Raw genomic sequence first — 21,589 nt, 5'->3', positions numbered from 1 at the left:
ACTCTCTCAACCAAGTATTCCTTTCATCTAATTAAAAGCGGTTTCTGATATTTATGTTGTCACCGTTGCCGAAGGAAACAACAAACAATTAGTTGAGAAATTTTGAGAGAGCGTAAATGCGAAATGATTACACATAAAGAATAAAACTAAAGGAAGCAGGATTTGTTTCATAGCCAAGACAAATTCATCAGAGTCATTCGCCTCCTGATAAATGATAATGTAGTACATACTCCGTCCTAAAACAAAAGAATTAAATATGAGAAGAAAAAAAAAAGGTGAAAAGGAAAAAGGGAGAAAAGCGCATGGTTGTCCTTTAGTTAATTGGAGGGGAGGAATGAAAAGTGGGGTTGGAGAGAATTTGGGTGTTTGTTGCCTGCCATCCCCAACTCCTAAAACCTTAATCCAGATTCCACAATAAGATTCTCCTCTCATCTTTTGTACCCATTTATTTATTATTGGTTATAAGTTATATGTTGTAATGTTATTACTAGTATATACCAAACACAAATAAATATGTGCCTTACTTGCTGTTAGAAAGTTCCCTATGTTATGTGATTTGCTCATCATTTCAACGTCCACGCCCAATATATGAGTGAGAGAAAACAAACAAACAAGAGTGGGAAACACATGAATAACTTCGACAGCAACAAACATTCGTTCACAGTTTCAGGTTGCAATATTTTCCTTTTAATAATTAACAACAACGCCAGCCAAAGCTCCAGGAGGAAAGGGTGAAAATAAAAAATAAAAAATCTAACGCTAACAAAAATTCTCATCTTTTTTCTGTAGTACTATTATCGATATATTTTTTCTTTTTGTTTTCTTTCTTACATTGTTGCCACGAAAATCAGCCTTGAGTAAAACTGTAGAACCTCACATGAACAGAAACCAAAATTTGGTAGCCAATGGTCACGACCATGGCCATTTCCCATTCCTCCAATCTCCCGAGAGCACAACCTAATTTATCCAAAGTCGCATTTACCCATTTCCATTTTTTTTGTACAATCCCCCCTCCCCCAAACAATTTTGTCAGCTTGTTTTTTCCCCTCTCTTTTTTGGTGGTAAAATAAACACAATGAAATTAAATTAAAAAAAAAAAAGAAAGAGAGTTAGAGTAGTAGCTGGATTTAGCTGGAAGACCTACTCCATCAAGAAGCGCCTCACAATCTTCACGCTTGGTTCCAACACATCCCTCCCCCACACATCGGACCACCTATCTCCGCCGTTGGCGCCGCCGTCACGCCCTGACGTCATGAGCACCCGAAACGCCTCCGTGGCATCTAGCCTCCGTAGGTCCCACCCGGCAGCTTTTAACCGGTGGATCTTTTGTATCTGCCTCTTGGCCAGCTGACACGTGTTATCCTTTATGGCCCTCACGGCTTTCTCGTATGCACCCGCCCGCAGTGAATCGTGGCAACCAGGAGGGTACAATTTAAAAAAGCGGTCGAACTCAGGCACCCCAATGGCTTTTCTCAAACCGGTTCGGCTGGCCGATTCGAGTTCTAAATCGGGCGAGTCGCGGTCGAAGAACTCAGCTAACTCTTCCACCATTCCTGAGTCAAGCATGTCGTCCACTCGCTTCAACAAGTAATCCCTCAACACATTGAACGATATATCCACCCAGAGGAAGCAGCACTCGTACCTCAACTCCGGCGATATCTCAGCGTCCCCATCAAACACGTTCAACTCCGGGTCGAATCGTTCCACCAGAAGTGCGTGGACGAAGGAGTTGGAGCCGCCAACGACTATGGGGAGCTTATTTCGGGAGGTGATATCGGAGATGATTTCTCCGGCGCGTCGGCGGAAGTCGGAGGGGGAGAACTCGCCGTGTGCAGGGGATACGTCGCCGAGGAGGTGGTGAGGGACGCCTTTGCGCTCGTGAATGGGGATCTTGTTGGTTGTGATTTCGAGGCCGTTGTAGACTTGCATTTTGTCAGAGTTGATGAGTTCGGAGAAGGGGAAGGAGAGGGAGGCGAGGTCGAGAGAGAGACGGGATTTGCCTGAGCCGGTGGCACCGACGATGACGACGACCTTGTCCTTGCGGCGGTGGAAGGATGCGTCCATGCGGGAGGAGCGGGGCGTGGTTGTGATGATATTGGGATGGCGGTGGGGTAAGAGTGAGAAGAGGGAGAGTCTCATAGGAAAAGGAGAAAGAGAAAAAGAAAATGAATGGGGTGATGTATGTGCGGTTTGAAGAGAGAAAAAATGCAGAAAGTGCGTGTGTTTGCGTAGACGGTTAGACAGCAGTGAGTAGTGAGTAGTGAGTGAGTGGGTGTTGTGGAATGAATATTTTGGAAGTGGAGGGAGGGGATGGAGCGGGGCGGAAAACACACACTACTACTTACTGCTACACACACTGCATTTGCTTTGTCATTTGACAGATAATAAACATGTACCACCAAATCCAATCATATGATGCCTCTTATTCGCTGCTACAATTTGTTTTTGCACTTTCCAGCTTTTCAATTGCTTCACTCATCCTCTCAGATTGCTCAGGGACTACCAATCACGCCCTATTTAAACACCCCCACTACTGCATGATCAATGTAATGAGTCAAAAATAATACCCTTCAATTACTCTATTTAATTCATTTACACTATTAATTATTTTTTTATTTAATTACACTACAGATTAATTTAAAATTTATATAAATCAAATCTCAAAAATATCTCCTTTCTTATTAATTTATTATATTTACAATTATATAATTTTTATTCCAACTAAAAGTTTGAAATTTCATTCTTACTAACATAGAAACATTTTCCCAAATTGAAATTTTGATTCTTACTAATATTACTTGAGTGGAATGGGATTAGATGTTCCATATGAAATTTTAAATTATATTTATTGATATTTTAAACATTAAATGTATCTCATCCCTCTTTCTATATATTTTTTTACCAAAAATAAGGGAACTCACAAACTGGCGACTTCTTAAATGAGTACGGAAAAATTATGTTATTTGAACTAATCTATCTCATCCCTCTGTATATTGTTAGGAAAAAGTTTGGTAACAAAAAAATTCCAGCCATAATTAGCCAAAACTTTCTATAATATACTTCATTTACATCATTTAATAACAATTTTATTTTTTAGCCCATTCTCTTATCATTCTACTTATCATTCCACTTATCATATTCTTATCAACTCCACTTATTATTAATAATATTAATTATAATATCATATCCCTTACTATTAGATATTCTTATAATCAATACTTAATAATCCTTTTTATAATTTGATTTTTATATTTAAGAATAAAATAAAAATGATTATATGACATTAATTGTCCTAAAACACACTAAATAGCATATATAGTTCCTCTGGTATGTTCATATAAAAATTAATAATAATAATTAATAACGATTATGATTTATCATTGAAATTGATTCTTGCTTTATTCTTTCGTCTAAATACAATAATATCACATAAAATCAATAATTATAATTGATTATTATCATACACGCTTTTTTATTTTTTTTATTATTATCATTATCGTTTTTTATTGTAATTAATTTTCTATTTTTGTTAAGTCATTTATTATCATTCAATGGAGAGATACAAAATCTGCTACCTTAATATGATTTTGTTTCCGTTAATTCAATTATGTTTATTCAAAATTCACAACTCTAATACCATTGCAAGCACAATTAGAATATGTCAAGGAATTTTATAAGAAATCATCTTTATCATTACAAATAGTATGACATTTGAATTCGACCTTAATACGGTACTTATGGTAAAAAGTGTTGAAGAATTTGAACAACAGATGGACCCACCCGACGAAGTTATTGCCAATCAATCAATTTTCGAGAATATGAAAAACTACACTAGCTTTGATGAGGTACGATAATAAACTGTTTTAATTTTTTTTATGTGCATTTATAATTATATTGTACTAATTAAGTTCATACACATAACATTCATACGTTATATACATAACATCCATAATTACATACAACTAACATCTATAAATTAAATTCATGCTTATTAGATATTACATCCATACACATATCATTTTCTAGTTATTGCATAAGTAATTATAAAATGAGTAAAGTATCATTTTTGTCCCCAACGTTTGGGGTAAATCCCAAAGTTGTCCCTAACGTTTCAATCGTCCTATTTAAGTCCCTAACGTTTCAAAATTGACTAAATGTTGTCCTGCCGTTAGAGATCCGTTAACAGAATTGACGGCGGGACAAAATTGAAACAATTTTGAAACGTTAGGGACTTAAATAGGACGAAAACGTTGGGGACAAAAATGATACATAAAAATAATTTTTAATTCAATTTTGTCTTTCAATAATATCAATTTTTTACTGTACATAGTGTTCAACTATTTTTTAATTACATTTAAGTAAATTACACTTAATCACATTATTTTTATTTTAAATAAAATTATTTTTTTATAATTTTAAAGAATTTTGATACATTAGAGATAAAAGATATAATTTATATTTTATTGTATATATATTATTTTTTTCTTTTCCGCAAGTTTATATACTAATCATTCTACAAATATTTCATGATAACTAAAAATCTTTAAGAGTAAAATTATAAAAAAAATTAATTTATTTAGAATGAAAGGAATATGATTAAGTGTAATTTACTTAGATGTGATTAAAAAATAATTGAATACTGTGTATAGTAAAACATTGATATTATTGAAGGATAAAATTAAAATTTATTTCTATGTATCGTTTTTGTCCCCAACGTTTTCGTCCTATTTAAGTCCCTAACGTTTCAAAATCGTCTCAATTTTGTCCTGCCGTCAATTCTGTTAATGGATCCCTAACGGCAGGACAACATTGAGTCAATTTTGAAACGTTAGGGACTTAAATAGGACGATTGAAACGTTAGGGACAACTTTGGGACTTACCCCAAACGTTGGGGACAAAAACGATACTTTACTCTTATAAAATTAATACAGATGTTTTTAAATTTTATCATAATTGAATTTAAAAAATATCAAATTCTTAAATTAATTTATTCAATTGATAAATTTACTCATAACATCCATAGATTCATACACATAACATCCATTATTTCATGTTAATAACATCCATAATTTGTACTCATAATATTCATAATTTCATACCTACATGATGTCTATAATTAATAAATTTTTATAATTAATATTATCAAATTTTAAACTATACGTCTTATTGTATTTTTCAAATTATCTCATATGTGCACTAATAGGTCATGATTTTAATTATTTTAATATTTTTATTTAATATTCATATGTATGCTTATTTATTGATTTTAATATAACGAGTTAATAATTATTTTTAAAAAATTATTTTTTAATTTTTGTTTATATTTTATGTTTTATTTTTTAATAGTCTATATGTAAAATATAAGTTGTATAGTAAAAGTTGTTAAAAATTTTTAATTTAATTTTCATGATTTTTGCAGCGAATTATTGCATTTTAATGGATAATAATGTGATTGAGAGATGCTATGGATTTGATTTGGGAGAAACTGAAATTGATTTTGGAAAGAACATTAATGACTCCAAACATGCAGCAAAATAATAAGTGATAAAGAGAATAAGTGATAAAAAGGTGTATGTTACTTGCTTATCAAGAGAATTAGAATTTTTATGTGATATTTCTATATTGTAATTATTTTTTGGTTACCTAGCATCACCCATATTGATAATAAGTAAATATGCAGTGTCACTTAAAATAACATTTAGCACGTGTCACTCTTTAGGCGAATCTCAGGTGATATTAAATTCTAAAAATGATAGAAAATTCCTTTTGTTGTCCCAGTGTCTTTGAAAATTCATAAATTCTTTTGAGTATTTATGCAAAGCTACTGGTAATAATTTTATTATTTTTAAAAAAATATTAGTTAAAACTCCACTTTCAAAGCATTTATGAGGTAGTAATATATGCATAGCAAATTATTTTTTTTTAATTTCGGTAAGTGGACAACGAAGATTGTAAACAATAGATTACATCTCAAGTTTATTGAACATGAATAAACTTAACTAATTCAAAATTTAAAATTAAGATTAATTTTTTTTAACCTATTATTTAGGTAAAAATAAGACCCTTATTCTCCTATACAATAACAGAATTTTGTAGTCGATACAGTATTAAATTATAGTAGTTAAGTTATCTAAATTTTTTGGAAAAGTATATGGAACTAATAAGTGATTAGCCAAAAAATAAAAAATTTAATTAATTTATAATTATATTTAATTAATTTTATTTCTTTTTAATTTAATATATTTGATATTAATTGTTTCTCATCCCAAATTAAAATTTTGAATGATACGTTGGAGAAATAAGGGCGGGGATCATGGAACTTCCAACAATCTCGATTCTTAGTATATAAAAAAAATTATAAAATATATAAAAGAACATCCATTTAGTATGAAAAAGAAACATTATGATACTTAGTAGAAGAAACATCCTAATGTTTAATATAAACATTATCTACGTAAAGGTTTTAGATTCACTCAAAGGTATTTGGCTGATTTTTTGCTGATACCCTCTTGGTTCCTAGCATTGTTGAATTTTTTTTATAGCATCAACAAACTAAATAAAATAGATGTAGTAGAGTACATGATGTTAAGCCTTCAAATTTACTCATTAAACATTGGATTACATAGGGTTATTTCGTTTGGGACTTCCCCTTCTTTGGTATCCAAAATAATAGGAAATCCCTTGAACTTTTAACACACTTGAGAAAAGGATATGATCTCTTGTCTTCTCTAGTATTTTACTTGTAAACCTTCCGATTTCTAACTCAATTTTCTGGTACAACCTCTTCCCATCTAGACAAACCCATTTGGAAGTCCAGAGTTGCCTCTATGTCAAACATTTCATATGGGCAGTTGTGATTAACAGAACTAATACCAATAACATGTTGCATGTTTAAGACTAAATAAGGCTATCTCCCCTGGTGTGTGGAGAAAATTCTGACTCAAATTTACATATATTTTTGCATTCCCTGATGGCCGTATTTTCATGGAACAATTTATTTTGCATCTTTGATAAGTGTTGGGTGTGCCCTACAAGGCTACAACCATAGATCAACTTCTTTTGACTAGGTTTATTGGGTTTCCAAGCAATAAAGAACCAAAATCTTTGTAGCACTATGCAATATATGCCACTATCTGGACTATTTGGTTGTAGCGTAATGCATGCAACGTCAATGACAGAATTTCTAACAAGTATGTTTTATGAGGTAACATTAGAAGCCTAGCTAGTATCCATTTGGTGTAGGACAATGATTTTTATAGGGGACTTTCTCTCTCAAAATGTTGACAAATTGAAAAGTTATGCTTTATAGATAAATCCTTTTTTCCTTTGCTTTTATATAAGGGAACTCTTACCCCAATTTGTATTATCCTTCTCCAATTCCTAATAAAGAATAGCAAGGTTCAAAGCATTTAGCAATTCCGGATGTAGTAGAACTTCAATGGATGGACTAGGCGTTTGGACTATTGTTGACTTTTTTTTCTTTTGATTTCCAAGGATATCTAGTGTACAATTTAGTTTCTCTAATTAGATTAGATTTAAGTCCCATAATTTCAAGAAAATTATTTTGAACTAACAAAATTGTTAATTGTAAAAATGTTAATCATTTAGTTTTTATAAATGGATTTTAGTCCTTGAATTTTTAAAGGAGTAATATTAAACTATAAAATTATAAAGTATTCTGTTAATATGACAAAAATATTGAAACTATAACATAATTTTTTTTATATATTATTTATTTGGTGATAACATTGAATATAAGTTAGAAAATTGTAACATCTTATGTATAAACATTTACTTTTTTTTTTAGCCTAACTACATATTCAAGTATTTTTGTATCTAAGTCCAACCAAGTAGGCCAAACTCAATAAAAAAACATTTTCATTACACCAGTATATACACACGCGCGTTTCAATAACGTTTTTTTGTCTTCGTCTTTGCTTTCTTCCTTCTTCTTCTTCGCTTTCCTCCTTCTTCGTCTTCACATTCCTTCTTCTTTTTCTTCGCGTTCTTTCTTTTTCTTCTTCGCCTTCCTCCTTTTTCTTTTTCGCCTTCCTTCTTCTTCTCTCAATCGTCATTCTTTTATTGTTGCTACATTTTTTCTTTTTCTTTTTCTGTTAATTGAGGTTCATTTGGATAAAAAAATGAACCGAATTTGGTTCAAATTTGGTGAATACTTAACAGTAGTATCAAGTGAACCTAATTCAATTCACAAATGAACCAAATTCGATTCAGATTTGAACAAAAAGTGATAAACATTTAATCAGCAAAAAAGTACATTTCAATTCATTTTTGCATTCAAATGAACTCAATTAAATTAAGAGATGAACTGAATTTCTTAAGGAATAACAGATTTGGTAAATATTTAAAAGTAGTATCAAGTGAACCTAACTCAATTCACAACTGAACTGAATTCGGTTCAGATTTGAACAAAAAGTGATAATCATTCAATCAACAAGAAAAGTGCATTTCAATTCATTTTTGCATGTAAATGAAATCAATTAAACTAAGAGATGAACCAAATTTCTTAAGGAATAACAGATTTAGTGAATACTTAAAAGTAGTATTAAGTGAACCTAACTCAATTCACAAATGAACCGAATTCGGTTCAGATTTGAACAAAAAGTGATAAACATTCAATCAATAAGAAAAGCACATTTCAATTCATTATGCTAATAAACTCAATTAAACAAAGAGATGAACCGAATTTTTTAAGAAATAACAGATTTGGTGAATACTTAAAAGTAGTATCAAGTGAACCTAACTCAATTCACAAATGAACCGAATTCGATTCAGATTTGAACAAACAGTTAAAAAATTACTTAAAGAATAAAAAAAACAAGACGCAACATTGGGGAAGAAGGAGGAGGAGGAGGAGAAGAAGAAGAAGAGGAGGAGGAAAAGGAGAAAGAAACAGAGAAGGAGAAGGAGAAGGAGAAGAAGGAGAAAACTGATAAGGAAAAGGAAAAGGGGAAGGAGGCGCGTGATTTAAAAAGTTGTTATAACAACTTGGTTAGACTTGATTAAGTATTTTGCTTAAGTAAATACCCATAATTGTCCCTGAGATTCGCGTAAATACTCAATGTAATCCTCAAGATTCCGATTTTCCCATTTTAGTCCTCCAGATAGAGCTCCGACTACTCAAAGTGGTCCTTGGGCATATTTTTGGTGATGAGTCATCACCGGAGTACTGACGTGACCTCTGTTTGCCACACTAGAGGGTCTAATTTTCAATTTGTACCCACATTGGTCCCTCCCTTTATATCTAACCCTATATCCCAAATTCTCGTAAACTTCATCTCTTCTTCTTATTCATCGCACTCTCCTCACCTCACCTCACCTCCCTCCAATATTTAGCCACTGTTGATTGTCCCAAGTTGAAGAATATGGAAGGAAAAAAGCTGCCTACCTCTCTAATACAACTCAACATCTGGGGAAGCCCTTTTCTGGGCAAACAATGTCAGATGAAGGATCCACAGCTTTGGCCCATAATCTCCCACATCTCCGTCATTCTTTGCTTAACACTTGTACCTTCTCATGTAGAATATCCATTGACCCAACAATACAACTTTTTCTATGAACGATTTCAGACACCTTCATTGTCTTCACAACCGCACCATTCTGGCGGCCCCGATCTTCTGCTCTTGGTTGGCGTTTTCGTCCGATTCCAACTAGATCACTACAAAATTTCAGATGCTTTGAATTTAATTTAGCTATCAAATTTAATTTTGTTAAGAAAATTGCTTACCCTGTATCAAAATTTCTGATTTGCTTTCTCCATTCGTTGTTGCTGGAATCAGGGGTGTTACTAGCAACCCCGCGATACTTTATGATTTATCTTCATCTTCATCTTTAACAGCAAACTTCTTTTTTGTATTGCATTTAATTCCTTTACAATCTTCTTACTTGGCAGAATTTTGAAAGAGCCATAACTATATCAAATGCTTACAGTGAACAGTTGAGGTAAGTTTTCTTTTGTACTTGATTTTCAATACATAATGTTTTGCATAGAATATAGATTTGAAGTAGGTTGTGATATACTTTTTTATTTACTTTATCTCTTGTGATTAAGCCAAAGGTATAAACTCTAGATAAAAAAATTTGGGTAAATTCTATTGAATCACATTGTTGAACTCATTATTCTGATCTTCCATATTGAGAAAAAAGATTCAGACTTGTGATACAGAAATTTGTTGACTGTTAGAAACGTAATTCAAAGTGTAATAAGTTTAAATGTCACTGCAAGTTGTTATGCGCATTATGATGTCACCAAAATTTTATCCTTGCGGCTTACAGAAGCAACAATATGCTCATTGTTTTTGTGTATTTTTTAACAGCTTATACTCTGTCTTGCTCAATACGAAACAGTAATCAATGCTTACTTGGATGGTCTTGAAGCTTCTGAGATGGCTAATCTCTCAAGGTTTAAAGTTCTGCTGCTTTCTACATTAGTAGAGTGGACGTTACAATTGACAAGAAACTTGAGTAAATTGGTACTTTTGAGGCTCTTGATCTTAGGGGAAACGAACAGAGCTTTCACCTGCAGTGCTACTCCCATCCATCATCGACATGAGTAACAGCCCCCGATAGAAGAATGAGGAGAGTGTGATGAACAAGAAAAAGAGATGAAGTTTACAAAAATTTGGGGATTTAGGGTTAAATATAAAATGAGGGACCAATGTGGGTACAAATTGGAAATTCACCAGCTCAGATAGCTGTTGGACCCCTCCAGCGTGGCAAACAGAGGCCACATCAGTGCTCCGGTGATGACTCATTACCAGAAATATGTCTAGGGACCATTTTGAGTACTCGAAGCTCTATCTGGGGACTAAAATAGGGAAATCGGGATCTTGAGGATTACATTGAGTATTTACGCGAATCTCAGGGACAACTATGAGTATTTACTCTATTTTGCTTGGATGTAGAGCTTTATTCTTTTTTTTTCTGTTAAGAGTTTCAACTTGTTCTCTCTCCTTTTCGTCTTTATTGTTATCTTGGAAGGAGGTTGCTGCCCCTAACCTTGCAAGGCGGTGGCCAGCCTTTGAATTTAATCATTAAACATTAGAGACAAAGTTGAATATAAACTAATCGTTACTTCAATCACATGGATCAATCTTTCAATTATGAAATATCTTCTTTTAATTACAAATAAATTTGGTTAAAAACTCAACATAAGTTAAATTTTAACCATAAGAATATGACCTCTTAACTATTTTTTAGCCCAAAATATAGATTTATTATATTTTGTCTTTGCAATAATTTCATATATATAAAAAGATTATTCTCTGTTAAATAAACCATGGAGAGAGATAACAATGGAATAAGTAGGGATAAATTTTTTCTCATCTTATTTAACTTCACCCTTTTTTAACTTGGATAAAACTTACTCTGCCTTAAAACTATTAAAATCCAACAAATAAAATTATTAAACTTCAAAAGAATATATATATTAAGAGCAAGTAAAGGTAGATATAATCTAAACCCGACTTCCATCCAACCATGTAGAAATGGTTGAGTATTTGAGAGTTCAAGTGTTATTTATTATGAGTAAGTATTTAATATAAATTTATTTCCATTAGTTATTTTTAATTTACCATCTTATTAGAAATGAAGTAATTATTGACATTATTTGTTAATTTTATTAATTAATCACAAAATGTAGAAATAATATTAAAAATATTCATTCATAAATATTTTAAATAGAGTTAATATTCAAGTAAAATAATAAATGATTAGAGATCAGAAATCCTTAAAATTCTTTTGAAATTATTTTATTTATTGGAGTGCCTTCAAGCTAATAAAAAATTAGTTACCAAACTGTACCCTAATGAATATCATAGTTATAGACTACAAAAAATGTGAAAAAACCATTAAAAATGAATATATATTAATAAAGTTTATTTAAAAAAAATGCATGTGACAACTTTATTTCATATAAAAAAAATCTCATTTCACCTCTGCAAGGTAAAAATAAATAAAATGAATTATAATTACAAAGAGATTTAACTTTATATATAGAAAAATAAAATTAAATAAAATATAACCTTAGGATTACATTAAAATGAAAGAATATATTGGAGTATATAGCAAAAAAAGAAAATATAAGACAAAAATCTCTTTTAAATTTCTGTAATTAAAATAAAATATGATTAATACATTATATTGTACTCTAAATAGCAAAATTATTGTATCCCACCATATTATTGACCGAAAATTATGATAAACTTACTATTAAAAGTAAAATAAAAAATTATATATATAATTGATTTTTAATTAATTTAAATATATCAAAATTCAATAAATAATAAAATAATTAATATTCTATATATAACTTTAATTGAGTATAAAAAGAATTCATTTAGAAAAAAATACAAAGCTATCAATTATATTATTTAATATATACTGATATGTAACTTATACCTCGGCAACGGAAACGATAAACTCGGACACGTGAGACATTAGTTAAATGTGAGCAGTAAGACGTTGCGCGTAAGACCCAAATTTTGGAAATTAAATAATGAGTTATTCGTGATTATTATATTTATTCAAGATTTTATTTTTACAGATTTTTATATTAGTTGAAAATTTTTTTATTTATGATTTAAAGTTTTAGTAATTGAAAGAAAAATGAGAATTTATATGCTTTAATTTGAATATTTAAATTTTGAACTTTATTTTATGGGTAAAATAAAATTAATTTGATTATTTCTAAATCTCAGATTAGAGTATTTATTTGAAAATAATTTATAAATTTATGAATAAATAGTATTTTTTTTAAAGATAATTTTATTGGATTAAAATTGGTTTTCAATTACTCTATTATCCCTATTCTTATTAAAAATACCTATACTATCCAAAACCCTAACTAAGTGACACACATAAAACCCTAGCCCACTCTCACCTCACACACTCAGCCACATCCTCACTCACCTCACACTCATTCTTCTTCACACACACACATGAACGGAAAGAGAAAAATGGAGGGAGAGCTGCGCTGCGAGGGATAGAAGAAGAGAGAAGGAAGATGGGAGCCGTGTTGCCACTGCACCATCGTCGCGCCCAGCTCGCCGCCGTCGCATCCTGCTGTTTCCGTCGTCATCGCGCGTCAAAGGAGAGAGCACTATTGTGTCGCGCGCGAGAGGGAGGCCGAAGCTGTCGATGCAGAGGAGAGAAACCACGTCGCGGTTGGAGCTGGATCCTTCTGACGCCATCGAGTCACCCACTGACGTCGCCGTTCTGATGCCGTCGAGCCACCATGAGGACCTTACACGAGGAGAGAGAGACAGAATGCGTGCGGAGAGAGAAGGCATCGCGGGGTGGTTTTGCCGTCGTCTAGGTTGTCACCAGCAGATGCCGCCACTGTTGGAGCTCGCCAGAACTGCTGCTGCTCCGTTCCCCCACTTATTCTCGATTTGGGTAAGTCATTTTGCTCCAAAACTCTTTTAGTCGCTGTTCTATTATATGTGGATGAGGTTTTGCAACGTTATTGCGATAGGATCAAGTTCCGGTTGTTGCTTGTCGTGTTTGCAGTTGTGGTTGTTGTCGCGAGAGTAGTATGGAGCTATTGTTGTAGCTCTCGCTGTTGCGGGCTTAGAGAAAAAGAGAGTTTGTCACGTAGTTGAGTCGCGATCGAGGTAGGGGCGCTTTTCTTAAACTCATTTTATTTCCAAGAATTGTTATAAATCGATATTGATGCAAAAATATATTTTTGGTGATTATGTGAGTCTTATGGATTGACTAAGTTATTTTGAATGAATTTGATTGTTTACTTGATTGAATTTTTTATTGATTGAGTTGGCATTGTGATGGTTAATGAAAGTTTGATTTGGAAATCCGATTGGTATATTTATACTAAGAAATGAGTTGTGTTGAAAATCTTGTTGAGTTGTGAGAAGGCTGAGAATTCTGAATTTTGAATTGATTTTGTTGAAGTTAGTCTAAATTGTGATTGATGAGATTGGTTGCTTGAGTTATGGAATTTATTGATTCTTTCAGTTGAGTTGGTATTGTTGTGATAATAGTTTATTAGAAGTGATTTGAATGATTGAGAGATGTTTGGTTTGGTTGTTGTGACCCTTGAAGGGTGGCAAAGTCTGAATTTTAAAGGAGATGTTGCCAAAAATTTTATAAAAACTCTGAGACTTTGTTTGAAGCATTATTTAGAAAAAAATTTGATTTAAGAATCATATTAATTGATTTTGATTTATTACGGAAAGAGACATATTTTTAGTTCGATTTATTGAGAAAAGAATTATGTTTTGAGTTTTATTTATTAAGAAAAGAATTATGTTCTGAGTTTAATCTATTGAGAAAAGAATTTTATTTTGAGTTTGATTTATTAAGAAAAGTGTTATGATTTGAGTTCGATTTATTATGAAAAGGGTTTTGTTTTGAGTTTGATTTATTAAGAAAAGAATTATGATTTGAGTTCGATTTATTAAGAAAAGAATTATGTTTTGAGTTTTATTTATTAAGAAAAGAATTATGTTCTGAGTTTTATTTATTAAGTAAAGAATTATGTTTTGAGTTTGATTTATTAAGAAAAGTGTTATGATTTGAGTTCGATTTATTATGAAAAGGATTTTGTTTTGAGTTTGATTTATTAAGAAAAGAATTATGATTTGAGTTCGATTTATTAAGAAAGGAATTTTGTTTTGAGTTTGATTCATTAAGAAAAGAATTATGTTCTGACCTCGATTTCATATAAAAAGAACTATGTCTTGAGTTTGATTAAAGAATCCCATTTTTAGAAGTTTTGGTGAATTTATAGTATTTGAATTTATTTTGGGGCTTTAAAAAATTATTGAACTTGAGAATGAAGTTGAAAGGGAGCTTTAAGCAATTATTTCAAATTTGAGAATTATGTTTTTGAAAATTTCAAACAGAATTGAAGAATAAATTTTCGAGGTTAATTTGAGACTTCAGATTTGATGAAAAGGAGTTTTGTGGAAGATAAAAGAATTTGAATTATTTGTAAAAAGAAATTTTTGAATTTTTGAGCTTTTGGGATAATATGCAAGGATGATGGTTTTGTCCCGCTTGTTTCCAGGTGGAATTTGAGCTTCTGGGGGTAAGATGCAAGGATTGTGGTTTTGTTCTTCTTGCTCTCAGTCGAAATTTGAGCTTCCGAGGGTCATATGTAAGGATAGTGGTTTTGTCCCACTTGCTCTCGGTCGGAATTGAGACTTTGTTGACCCTCCGTTGCAAGATGTGGTCGAGCACTTATACCTTTATGGATGATTCGCCCAATAGATATTGATCAATGAATATGAATACGAGCTTCGGGGATGCACGCACCGAGGGACTGTCCAGTGTTAGCTACCAGACATGTCGGGTTCGGCTGTATAACCGACAGATGAGCTCATTGGCCATAGGACAAGAATGCATCATTTGCATTTGTGTGTATTATTGGGGTGTGTATCTTGTATTTGGTTTGCCTATTAGCATAATTGTACCTATTACTAATTCAACTAATTGCCTTAACTATCCTCTTTGTTTGTGTATTTCTTGTATTATTTTGTTTGTGCTTGAACAACTGAGAGATCCTTTATGCTGGCGGTGGTAATGCCGAGGGTTGTTCCTGATGTAGTACTGGCTGTAATTGTTCTCTGTTTGTAATTGCCTTGTACCGTTTGATGCCGGTAATTGATTTTGTTTTGAGATTGAGCTTTTATGGTGATTTGATTCGAGTTGGGTCGGAGGCCATGATTTAATTTGATTTGGGCCCGAGACCGAGTTGATTTGATTTGGGCCGGAGGCCGTTTAATTATGTTATGAGATATTAATTTAGAACTAACTTGGGTTGGCCAAGTGGTCAGCTCACTCGTCCGCTTAAGCAAGTGTTGGGAGTTTGAATCCCGTCTTGTGCATGTAGCAACCCATTGGCCAGTGGCAGACCCTTAAATGGAGCTCAGATCCGCGACAGATTAATCCTTAGCCTGCCACGTTGAGGGATACCATGGGCAACAAAAAAATTAGTTTTGAAATTCTTATAACTAAAGAAGTGAATTTTGAACTTTGGGTAATTAATTGTTAATTATTTGAATAGATTCGTAAGACGATCGAGAATTACTGCAATTGAAAGAAATTCTTTGTTTTATATGCATCCTCTTATGACAATTTTTAAAAACCCTCTATTAAGAATCAGCGAAGACGATATTTTTAACCCCTACAAATTTTTATTTTCAGGATGGACGAAGAGTTTAAAGAGTTTTTCTGTGCATCTGATTGTGTTCTATATTATTGTATATATAGTTATAGTTTTTTCTCACTTTTATTATTATATTTATAAGAGGGATAGGAGTTGTAATGATATATATGTATGTATATTTGTAAATTACTTGTATAAAAAATTTTGTATGTATGTATGTATGTTGTATGTATGTATGTATGTATGTATGTATGTATGTATGTATGTATATAATATGAGGATTGTGATTTGAATTTGGTTATATATGCATGTTTGAAAAGAAAAAGTATTTCTGGTTTTTCAAAGAAAACAGCGATATGGTTTCAAGTTAAAGTCTCATATCTTATTATTAATATATGAAGTCGTCGTAATACTTCTCGCTATCAGAGTAGCGTAGCCGGAAGCATGACATTCTGATAGTAAGGGTGTTACGTTGCGCACAACCCCCCACATAAGCGATATTCTCAAACCAAACAAGAATCTCGATAAAACTCTAAACTGACTAACATACTATTACTCTATATAAAGGAACGAATAATAACGCAACAGGCAAAACAATATGTATACTTCACTTGTTTTTATTAGTTCTTACCACATTATTAAAGTTCACTTATGACTTGAGTATTGGAGTATATCTTTTGCAGATGTTCCCACTCGTGGTGTTCGACGCTACCGACGTATAGCTCCTCCAGAGAAATAAGCTTACCAATGCTGGGAGTTGCTATAGCTCGGTTGGAACCCTCAACGAATGGAACATTTGGCGCTTATCGTAAGACCCGAACAGGATTAACTCTAAGATATCAAAATCTTTTTATTTAAAAACTTTTGTTTGCAAAGACTCTAATAATGGTTGACAATGGGATCCCTAAACTGACACAATCCGAGTTGATGGCACAAAATGCGGAACTCCAAAGAGTGATCGACTTGCTAACCCAACATCAAAACGGGAAGAAAGACAAAGGAGATCCCAAAATCCCAAACCCAAACGACCAACTTGTGTTCGAAGCTAGTCCGGATGAAACAGTCCCTCCAAAAGAAAAAAAGACAATATCTAATAATTTTTCAGAAGACATTATGCAGTTTCAGATACCGAAAAATTTTACATTGTCGACCACCGTCAAACCATATGAAGGGCTTGGAGACCCGCACATGCATATCACTAAATTCTAGGCGATGATATTTTTTAACGGTGCTTCTGACCCTATATTTTGTCGTTCTTTCCCAACTTTTTTAGATGGTGCTACTTTACTATGGTTCTCTAAGTTACCTGTATGGTCCATTCCCAATTTTGAAGACTTGGCAGAGGTCTTTACTAATCACTTTGCTGCTTCAAAAATATACATGCATGGATGGGACTATCTTAGCACCATCAAGCAAGGACAACACGAAAATCTCAAAGATTATATGACGCGTTCTGCTAAAGCAACAATGGAGATTTCAGACCTCAGTCCGGACGTACACTTGCTTGCAATCAAAAGCGGCCTTCGCCTTGGCAAATTTCAAGAGACTATAGAAGTAACAAAATCAAAGACATTAGCCGAGTTCCGGGAAAAAGCTGCTAGAAAAATGGAGATTGAAAAGCTCCGTGAAGCCCAGAGAATAGATAAACAGCAACTTCGGCGTGATAAGGAGAAAACTCCCAAATACACAAAACAACAAGGACATTAAGAAACCATTCAAACTCACCCCTAAATTTGATACTTCTACCCGATTTAACATCGAAAGAGAGGACATCATAAAAGAAATCCTTCACGCCAAGATTATTAAACCTTCGAGCAGAGCATGCACCTACTAAGACCAAAGGTTTGTAGACAAAACAAAGCATTATGCTTTTCATAAAAAATTCAGCCACACTACAGATAAGTGAGTAGTGGTGAAGGATCTCCTAGAAAGACTAGCACGACAAGGACTCTTGGACAAATACGTAAATGGATGATTACACAAAGATAGCAACTCCACTCAATAAACCAACAGCCAAATGCCAACAGAGAAAGACAAAGGTAAATGGATGAGTTCTAACCAACCAAGGGGAATTATAAATTGCATTTCAGGAGGCTATGCCGGAGGAGAAACTACATGCTCGGCTCGGAAAAAGGAGTTACCGGAATATGCTAGTGATAGAAGGAACTCAACCTGCAAAGGAGGGCATAGTAAAAATGGCAATTGCTTTCACACAATCCGATTTCCGCTCCTCAAGTCCAAACCTTGATGACCTGGTGGTAATTTTCATACAGACTAGTGACTTGTTGGTAAGAAAAGTCTTATTAGACCCAGGTAGTAGTGTTGATGTTCTATTTTATTCAACTTTTTAAAAAATGAAATTGTGTGATAAAGCTATGCAGCCTTCCTCTGGAGAACTGGTTGGGTACTCCGGAAAAAGAGTCCCAGTGCTCGTGCATATCTGGTTGAAGACTACGATGGGGGAACGCCCTCAGTAAAAAACTATTGACATCCTGTATCTCATAATAGATTACCCCAGTCCATATAACATCATTCTTGGATGACCTGCTTTAAATGCTTTCGGAGCAATAGAATCTACTTTATATTTGTGTCTTAAGTTTCATCTGCAGAAAAACTTAGTGGCAACGGTACACACCAACCATAAAGAAGCACAACAATATTACAACGCAATGTTAAAGCAAAGCTCCGCTAAGACAATACCACCAACATGCTTGCAAGCCGTGTACAACTCAGAGGAGTTGCTCCTACTGTCTGAGCTTGATTCTAGGGAGGACTTCCATAAAATACCTCAACCAATGGACGACCTTGAGAAGGTAACTTTAACCAAAAATGAAAAACAATTTACATATATAGGAGGTGCTCTAACCGACGAGGAGTGATTGCGGCTAATGATCATATTACGAGATAATGCCAACCTGTTTGCATGGATACTTGCCGACATGCCAGGAATTGATTCCGGTATCATTTGTCACAAATATCTATTCATTACCTTGTATTGACAAATTGATTGATAATACTTCTGATTTTGATAACTTTAAGTTTTATAGGTGCGTATTCTGATTTTCATACGTTTTGAAGATTAGAGTAAAATGGCCTTTATAATAGAGTTTGGTAATTTTTTTTTATACAATAATGCTATTTAGCCTGAAGAATACAGATGTCACATACTAACGGTTGTTAAACAAAGTATTCTAACAATAAATAGGACGGAAAATGAAAGTTTAGGTCGACGACGATATGGCTGCAAAGACATCTACGCAGGAAAATAGCGTGCAATGGCCCTGCGGTTTAATTTGTGACAGTATATGTAGTGGGAGCGGGCATGGTTAGTTTTTGGCCCCCACATTCATTCGTAAATTGATTTTCTCCACTTATAAAGTACTATATATTAATTGTTTTGTTGTCGCCTTATTAGCTTGGCCTTGCAGTGATATTATTGTGACCCGGCTGCTTTTAAATGCCTGGAGAGCATCACATAGTGGATGGGGATAGCTAAGAAGAGATGCCTCACTAGTATATGTTTAACTATTTCAGCATCCTAAGTACCTAACCTACACTAACCTACCTATTCATACATGGGTTACTAGTTTAATTGGATTAAAAAGGATCGGAGGAGCACTACTGCTAGATTTATAGTTGATTCTTGATCGAGGTGTCGATTGCCGACTCGTTATGAATAGCGAGTCAAAATAAAATAGAGTATTGCGTATAATGGGCTAAATGAATAAAATGAACATCACCCATACTATTTAGAATAATCATTTGGATATCACGAATAATAAATATCTCATATCATAAAACCATTTATCCCAAAAGCTTAAACTGATTTTGGAATTCACCAAGGATAGAACTCTTGACCTTTCGGATTTAGAATCCGAATATTATATCATGAAACCACTCACTCATCCCAAAAGGGTAACCTGACAAGACAACGTAACACTAATGGTCATATCTCCAATACTTCCTAAACCTCCATTGTACATATTGTACGCTTAGGCCATTGGCTCCCTATACTTTCTCTAAAATAAAATATATTTTTTATTTTTAACATTTTTTAAAATTATTTTTAACATTTAATTTGATTTAATTTTTTCTTTAACCTTTAAAATAAATTTAATTTTACTCTTACTATTAATTATTTAACAGTTAACTTCTAGTCAAATTTTGACTAATTATTGGCGGTCAAAAATTTTACAGTAAGAACAAAATTAAAGTTATTTTAAACATTAAAGATAAAATTAAATCAAATTAAATATTAAAGATAATTTTAAAAAAATTTTAAAAATATTAGAGACAAAAAATGCATTTTATTCTAAAAAAACCGAGTTGGTCCGTATTTTAAATGAGTATAAAAAAATTAAAATGATCTGATTTATCCGAGTTAACGAGTTAGATGAATCGCCAAGAAGCTATAACTCAAATGTCATAATCTCCCCATACTCACTCAAGAGATTGCGGGTTTGAGTCTCCCTATTTTTGGTAAAAGAAAAAAACAAGTTAGACGAATCAAGTTTTTTTTTTATTTTTAAATAAAAAGATAGTTCATAATCTTAGCAACCTTTTTTACTTAATATCTATACAAATAAAAAAATTATCATAAATTTATATAAAGAGAAATATTAGCTATTAATTAACCACCAATGTTTAAAAGTATGGGATAAAGTATATTATTCCATTACTAGACTAAAAGAACTAGACTAAAAAAAATTAAGTTGATGACTAAATAATGACAAAAAACAATAAATTTAGATAACCTTTAACATTTCTCTTATATAAATTTATTCCAAATTATCTAAACTCTAAAAAACTAGTTAACAAAAAAGAAATTTTGTATACTAAAAGAGATATTATATATATACCCAAAAATAAAAAAAAAAGAGTAAAGGACAAATTCATCCCTGACCTTTTTTACCGCGGACATTTTCGTCCCCGAGGATTAGGAAATACTTAAATGTCCCTGACCCCGTTAAAAACTGGACATTTTTACCCCTCCATTTGAGTGTCTCTGTTTGTCTTGTCGGAAAACGGTGACGTGGCTCCCGTGGCGCTGAGCTGGCCTTAACGGGCTGCCACGTCGATGAGCTTTTAAAAAGAGGACAAATTAGTCCCCAGACTCAAAAACGCTGCCGTTTCTCCCCAACCTTTAGAAACTTACCTTAACTCACATAAGCAACACCCATAACACAAAAACGATCAAAGTTCCCCCTCTGTTTCTCCCTCCAAAAACTGCACTACGTGGAAGAGCAATCGGAGTGCAGTGGAGTTGCTGTCGGTGGTAGGAAAGAAGGTTACTGGCGAGGTCAGCACTGCCGTCTTCCTGTCAAGGTAAGATCGCCTTCCTTACCCCTGAAGTTTCTGTAGTTCATGTTTGTACTAAGGGTGAAGTCATCATGGGCGCATGTTGAGACTATGTAACAGTAGTGTAATGAGGGCTAAAAATGT

General features: G+C 33.0%; 1 protein-coding gene across 1 annotated transcript; it reads right to left on the bottom strand.

Moving 5' to 3' along the window:
* Positions 1-557: 557 nt before the first annotated feature.
* Positions 558-2,497, bottom strand: LOC112775124 (adenylate isopentenyltransferase-like). Its single transcript, XM_025818595.3, has one exon. The coding sequence runs from the start codon at positions 2,137-2,139 to the stop codon at positions 1,141-1,143; it is 999 nt and encodes a 332-aa protein (XP_025674380.1). The 5' UTR covers positions 2,140-2,497; the 3' UTR covers positions 558-1,140.
* Between the last annotated feature and the right edge of the window lie 19,092 nt (positions 2,498-21,589).

The sequence above is a fragment of the Arachis hypogaea genome, chromosome 19 (genome assembly GCF_003086295.3).
Source record: "Arachis hypogaea cultivar Tifrunner chromosome 19, arahy.Tifrunner.gnm2.J5K5, whole genome shotgun sequence".
NCBI lineage: Eukaryota > Viridiplantae > Streptophyta > Magnoliopsida > Fabales > Fabaceae > Arachis > Arachis hypogaea.
The sequence above is the reverse complement of the archived record's forward strand: the minus strand, read 5'-3'. Positions and strand labels throughout refer to the sequence as shown.